The sequence below is a fragment of the Fulmarus glacialis genome, unplaced genomic scaffold (genome assembly GCF_000690835.1).
Source record: "Fulmarus glacialis isolate BGI_N327 unplaced genomic scaffold, ASM69083v1 scaffold35174, whole genome shotgun sequence".
NCBI lineage: Eukaryota > Metazoa > Chordata > Aves > Procellariiformes > Procellariidae > Fulmarus > Fulmarus glacialis.
In genome coordinates this window covers 4,396-11,802 of record NW_009207999.1, presented here as the reverse complement: position 1 = coordinate 11,802, position 7,407 = coordinate 4,396, and the positions used below count along the sequence as shown (strand labels likewise).

The 7,407-nt window shown below is 39.6% G+C and overlaps 1 protein-coding gene across 1 annotated transcript in view; it reads right to left on the bottom strand.

Moving 5' to 3' along the window:
• Positions 1 to 1,642: 1,642 nt before the first annotated feature.
• Positions 1,643 to 7,407, bottom strand: part of KCNV1 (potassium channel, subfamily V, member 1) — a 9,910-nt gene continuing 4,145 nt past the window's right edge. Inside the window, exon 3 of the mRNA XM_009576336.1 lies at positions 1,643 to 2,483. Coding sequence (XP_009574631.1) covers positions 1,972 to 2,483 — 512 coding nt within the window. The 3' untranslated portion in view covers positions 1,643 to 1,971. The remainder of the gene's footprint in view (positions 2,484 to 7,407) is intronic.

Here is a 7,407-nt window from a genome sequence, read left to right as displayed (position 1 = left end):
AATTCTCTATAATTAGAATGACTTTTGAATGAGAAACAGCCTGTACAATTTGTGCAGCCTGAGAGACTTCCTGCTCCGAGGAGCTATGAAATAATAACCTAGAGTGGGCTGCGTCAAACCTTCCCCTGCAGAATTAATTTTGTCTCCTGGACATCAATGGGAGTTTTGTGATGGATTCATAGAGTATTTGGGCAGAGGGGAACACTGTGCTGACACACTTTGCTCTCTGTGTAGCACAGACCACGAGGCTGACCTACGAATTTTCACACCTGGACAATTTCTGGTAGAGCAAGACACACTGTTTTGGTCTCCAGTGTTTTCCCTTGGCTTCCTTCTGACCGTGGTGACAGCTGCATATACTGCATTGGTCCCAAATCCAAATGCTGATTGATGCCACCTGACAAATCAGAAGTTGTTTCATGCTGAAATGCTACTCAGTTTGCATCAAGCTTGGAGCCTTTGAAAATTTTGCTTGCTGTGTTTACACCACCTTTTATAGGGAATTGGAGGAAAACACAGTTGTTTCAAAACAAGTATTATTCAATGTTTATTAAAAGCAGGTTATTTCACCCATTCATATATCCTCAAAGGCAGTTTAAGCCTTCTATAAACATAAATACCTTATAAAATTAAATAATCCACAGTTAATAGATGTTTCTTTTTAGTAAGTATGTTGAATTAATGTCAAATGTAAATAATGATTGTACTTATATTGCCCAAAAGAAACATGAAATGAGAGAGGTTTGTGATTTTTTTATTTAACCTGCTAGTTGAGTTATATGCATACTGCGGCAATGTCATAGTCTAGGACAGTGAAATTATATTAAAGAAAAGCTTTGTTTGCTAAGAATGATATTGGGCCACTGGAGAGGTAAGTGGTGGGAAACTTGACCGAAAATACCTTTGATTATTTTAATTCTGTACTTTGATTACTGCATTAGAGTAAGCATCCAGTCCAACAAGTGCTCATTTTTCCTTTGGAACAAAAGATCTTGATGAAGGATTTTTCTAATAACGGTCAGTGAAGATTATTAATATTTTAAAAATCTGGCCCACTTGGAATACCTACTGATTTTAATGGGAGACAGAGAAATAAGTAGTTTGTTACCTTTTACCATTTCTGTTTCTTCTGATATCCATTGGTGACTTTACTTGAGCACAAAAACTGCTTAGCTACACAAATAAGGTATTGGAATCAAAACACACAGAGAAGGCATCATTCCAACTAAGTTTGTGAATGACTCCTATGCTGCAAAGGCTGTATTAGCTCCTGCAACTTCTAGAGCAACTGCAGAGGACACTTATTTCATGACTATTTTATACTTTGCTGCAGATCTTGCATCTGCTTAATACTTTCACCTATCTCCTGCTACTCACCATGTATCTGGTAGCTCTTTGCTTCTCTTCAAATGAGGAAATTCTCCCCCCCAGGGTCTAGTAACCTCTTGTTCATGCAAATGGAGTAGAAGATGGGGATAAGAAAGGGGGTCAAGATGAAGCTCATTATAGGAATGTCATCATAAATTTATTCAACATTTCACTCCCTTAGACTTCCCTTTTCAGACTTTCTTAATGTCTTTAACTTTTGTTCTTCCAATGCAAACACAAACCTTACAGTTCTTTAAAATTCAAAACACCATGGCAATTTTGGCTAAGACTTTATTACTATACATTAGCAAGGACATAAGATTCATAGACAAGTGTTTGCATCACTGTTTTACTTTGATGGACCCCTTATTTCTCCTCTCACCCACCATGATCCAGTTCTGGAAGCAGGTTTCAGAGCCGCTTGAGAAGCTCCATATTATGAATTCTGCCTTTTGTATACAGTGGTTATCTCAGTCTGTCCAAGTAAGTAAAACTCCAGCTGGGAAAGCAAATACACTATGTGGCAAACAATAAAAAAAGGGATGCTTAATACCACATTTTTGAAGTAGTCTATTTGCTATATAAGGCTAAATAACTTAAAAGTCAAAACCAAAAATCATCTGCTCCACTGCTCCTTGTACTTGCTCTCTCTCTGCTTTTCAACCGTAACATGTCCATGACACTGCGTGCATATATGTCTCGCAAATTAACGTTGATATTAGAGTCGCTGGATGAGTTCTTCATGAGTTTCTTCAAAGCTTCACGCTGCCGAAGAGCAGCTTCTTTTATCTTCAGTGTAAAGTAACAGGCAGAAAAACGGTCATTTATTATAGCTATTGGCAAAGCTAAAACCAGTATTCCTGACAGTATACACATAAAGGCCACTACCTTACCAATGGTAGTGTCTGGTCTAATGTCACCATAACCAACAGTCGTCATGGAAGTTGTTGCCCACCACCAAGCACCAGGTACGCTTGAGAAAGTTGTGCCTGGCACGCCTTGCTCAACAAAGTACTCCACAGTGGAAAATATAGAGATTCCTACAGAGAGGAAAAGCAGCAGAAGGCCAACCTCCTCGTAGCACTGTGCGATAGTCATCCCAAGAGACCGCAAGCCTGAAAGACAAGAAATGCTGTCAGTGGGCTGATTCACGTAGCTGCCACCATAGCTTTGCAAAACATCTCTTATTTGAAAGCTGACTGCCTTATGTTTTTCTTTGATGGCTAGTGAACCTGCCTTAAGAAACAGGGGTGCTGCTTTAGTGCTCAACACTCCTGGGAAAACATGATTTAAAGAAATAGATTAAAATGTTAGACTGAACCACTGACATCATCTCTGCTTCCTTAATACAGAGCATAGAAATCCGCCTCATTACTTATCGTTTGAACTACATACGCATATGATTTAGAAAAACTAACCAATTTTGATTTAATAATTGGCTATAACAGAAGATCTAGCACAATTTTTAACAAGTTATCTAAATAACCATTAAAAAACCCACTAAAACCACCTGCTCCCTACTTTCAGTCTGAATGTGCCAAGCTCGTATTTTCCAGCCATTGTCATAATTTTCTCTTGGACCAAGCAACCCTTAGTTACCAAATTTGTGTTCCCAGCTGGGTGCTTAGAGCCCAATTCAGTCACTCAGTAACTTTTTCTTTGCTAAGGACTGTTTTCAATCCTTTTGTAGTTCTCATCGCCTCTCTTTGACCCCTCTTTTCCCCCAAAAACCTATCAATACCTTTATCTGTAGACATCAAACCAAATACAGTATTCCAGCAGCAGCTGCATTTGTGCCAAAACTGGAGGTAGCAAAGCCTCCCAACGCAAACACGGTATTTTCCTGTTAATTCACCAATGGACTGCACCAGTCCTATAGCCCGTGAGCTGCACAGGGAGTTCGTGTGCAGCTGACTGCTCTCCACAACCACCCGCATTCCTTTTAGAGCTGCTGCCTCAAGGCTAGACTGCCTCACAAAGCAAGCAGGAAAGTAAATCCAATAATAGTGCAATGGATAAATGTTGCACACATAAACAAAGAAGGAGGATAACAGGGTACCAACTCAGCCGAGACACATGGGAGACTGAAGTTATCTTTTGAATCCCAAATGATTTTGGACTGGTTTTTAATACTGTTCTTTAAAAATGTGCTATGTTTTCTTTAATAAACAAAAAAACCACAATGCTTATGAATTACCCTTCATGGGGTACACCTCTATCTAAACCAGTGTTTGCAAAATAGCTTATTCGAGCTCTGTCTCCGCTTGCAGACTTCATATGCTCATTAGTGTAACAAGCAATTCGATCTGCTTTTCTTTCCTCAATCTCAAACCACAAGATGTTAAAATTTCTTCTGGCTTTTGGCTGTTTCTTTTCCCCTTCAGGTCTAAAGGGTTTTAAAGTTTCTGTTTCTGTGCAGCGAACAGTGGAAGTACACATTAGAGTTTGTAGGGAGTGTTTCCTTTTTGAATGTTTTCTTCTACGAACTCCAGTTAAGGACTTGCCCATATCCAGGTTTTATATCACTATAACTATGATCTGTTGGTTAGAATGTTTATTACAATGATATAGTTTAAATCTGCAACACAAGGGGAATATGATGTATCAGTGTGATCTTTTCTCTGTTAATATGACTGACTCCACATTTTGAAAATGCACTAAGATAAGCAGTGTAAAAGCTGTGTGAGACAATTGCAAGGATCCAGATCAAACTCTCATCTTCCGAGGAAGTTACTATCATCAATTGCCCTGTAAAACTTCCTACTGAACAAGGTAAAAGAATAAATCCTTTCAGGTGACCTAGGAAGAAGGTACTCCAGTTTAAAATTACCTCTGTAGAACTTCTTTTCAAAGCATAAATTAGTGCTGTAAAAGCCGGGGTCTGCCCCTTATGATGGATCCTGAGAATACTATAGCTAAAAACCAGTGCAACTCTTGCACAAACCAGGTCAAAATGAGGAGGAACAGGGCAGTGACTGCTAACTCTTTGTATCATATTGATGACACCTTGAGTAAAATATTCTTCCTATGGTTAATTATTCTGACTGTTAAGGAGTCTGATTTTTTTTTAGTATTCTTAGTTCTATTATCCTCATCTAAAACAAAGGTACTGAAAAACTGCAGAAGGTGCAGAAGAGTGTAACAGAAATAACTCAGCGTCTGGAAAAACAGAGCTCAAGCTGTCTCAGTTATCAAAAAGAAAAACAGGTATTGAAGAGTTATCTTGGTTATCATAAAGGAAAATAATAAGCGAAGAACCCTTTAATTTGTTTAATTTGTTTTAATTTTGTCAAAGCAAAAAAAAAAAAACAAACAACAACCCAGAAACTACAACAGTGCCGGTACCTTGAAATGGAAAAAAAAAAAAAAAAATCAAATTAATTTGGTGACAGTACATAATCACTAGAATCAATTATCAGTAAAATGATGGTTCTCCATCTCTTCAAGTCTTCAGATGAAGTCAGAAGCCATTTTTAGATGAATCTATGAATCAGACAACTTACTGGACTCCACAGTTCATTCCTAAGTCGGAATCAGTTGGTATATTCAAAAGAATAATATATTCTGCTAATACTATATTGTAACTTTTCAAAATGCCTCTGAGCCCTAGCACACAGACAAGCTAGGGCTGTTCCAGCACAGACACCTCCGAAAGTCTTATGACTTCCCATGAGAACTCCTTGCCAGGAGCTCTAACAGCTTGGTTACTCGTGCTGGAAGGGCTAAGGTGCTGTAACAGATCTGGCGTGGGGCAGGTGAGCCGCCCCAGGCCTGGGGCCAGGACGAGGAAGGGGAGGTATTTCTGCCATGCAGGTCAAGTTCCATCTCTCTATCGCCCAAAGGGACTTGGCAATACAAGCTGGTGTTCGGAAGCTTCAGTTTACACACAGCGTTTAAATAATCCTAAATTTTTGGCACTAAAAGTGCTGAAGTTTCACTTCTTCATGTATCCAGAGGCATCTCATCCTGACATACGCTACAGCCTTCTCTCAAACATATGCCTATAGCCATCAGAAGTAAGATGCTCACATCCTACTTCTCCTCAAGGAGTCGATCTGTAAGTCCTTCCCAGAGGAGGACCAGCAAGGCTTCGCACAAAATGTGGCCCCAGAAGGAAGCCAACAGCTGAGGAGCATCAGAGAATGTGAAAAATGCAGGTTCAGTTCTCACCTATTCTTGCAGCCTCTCAAATCCATAATGTTGGTATCTCAGAAGAGTGGTCTCACTCTCTAGCTATACATTTTCTGGGTTTCTGATTTCTCAGTTGCTCCTTGATGAAGTATAGCACTTTGCATAAGGAATTACACACTCACTTCAGTCTAGCTCCAGTGTTTCTAGGCATCACATCCCTCCTATTAGCTGAGTTCAGCTTTCAAAGAGGCAGAAATGATTTTCCATTTCTTTTTCTGTCCCTTGCCCACAAAAAGGGTTAATCTGTCATTTCTTTACAAATAAAGTGGAAAAAAGAATTGATGTTATGTTTTTTCCTAACTCATTTCTGCCCGAGAGCAGAGCCAGGCTGCTGTTGGGATCCTGGCTTTGCTATGGGTCTGCACAGTGCTACAGAGATGCTCTCCTTGTGGTTGTGATCACCCCTCCGTGGTGAAAGAGGAGTTGCTGCCTGCAGCCACGAATTTTCTCATCTATTCTGATCTTGCACCCCTCTTGCCACACAGAGCAGGTGAGGAGTCATGAAGCTTTGCCTGGTCTGAGAGTGCAGGAGTCAGAGAAGCTTCACTGGGAGATGAAGCTTAAAGCTGCCAGATCCAGGGCAAGAGAGCAGAATTGTTGTGAGTGCCATCCCTAAACACTGAGATTTTTCAGGACTGCCTAGGTACGTGCAAGGAGGATGGTCTTTGTGTATGGTACTTATGGGGTTCATCTTCTATTAGCAGCTGTGGTTAAGGATGTGTTTAGAAGCACGTTAACAAAACTCTCTTCTACATATCTCTAGTGATCAGAAATAGGGCTTCAGATTTGCAAGTGTGTGTTTCTATTTTGATTTACAAGGGCTATATTTTGTCTTAGTAGCAGCATCTCCTCTGACAGAAGATCGAAGCAGTGACTTCTACATTTAAATTACACGGATTTGATTAAGTGTTCTGGACCTAAGTGGGCAGCAACTCTGAACTACCAAAGAAGCAAGCACAGTGACGGTAATACTGCTCTGGGTGGTTTAAGTAGATACGTATGTTGCTTCTTGTATTTTGAAACTGGTAGTTTGGTTCTAGTGAAAGATGATAGCCCAGTTCCAGATTAGGAGACCAGATTTTGATGTAATTAATTCACTTCTACCTAACATGGAATTACTAAACTCTTAATGGCACTTAATATTGTGATACGAACTGTGGTAATATTTTAACAAATTTAAGAATAAATAGACACAAAAGTTTAGACCATCCCTTAAAGTTAACATACCTGAAGTTAACAGTCATTATACAAGTGTCTGAAGCATCTGGTTTCAAGCTGATAGAAAGAGCCTTAGAACTGAGTTTCATGGATTCATTCTGTAGCAGTAAAATGCAATAAACTGGAAACTTTATAACTAGAATCAACATACTTTTGGAACACTATTTTGTTATTCAGCACAAAAGTGCCTTGATGAGTTCAAATCTTTTTCTTATTTTCAAAACACAATCACAGAGGAATGCATTCAAATTAGAGCTACCATCAAAAGTGGGTAGCAGCCTTTCTTGCAAAAAATCCCCACCAAACCCTGCAAAAATTATAATGAAGCAAAACAAGCTCATTGACAGACTGAATCATTATAAGCTTCCTTTCAACTGATTTCTAAGGGACAGTTATGCATCAGTATAGGCATAATCTAGGGTAGGCGAGTAAGATTAAGATACTTCCCAAACCACTATGATTATGCTCAATAGCATTAAAGCTACTCCCTGCCATTGGCAGGCAGGTTCACTGCTCTTCAGTGGGAACAAAAATAAAGAGACACATTCTGCTGCTGCGAGCACACTGTAATGCCTGCTGGAGTAGGGCCAGTTCAGAAAGAGGGTGGAGATGGATCTCCAAAAAAGAGAA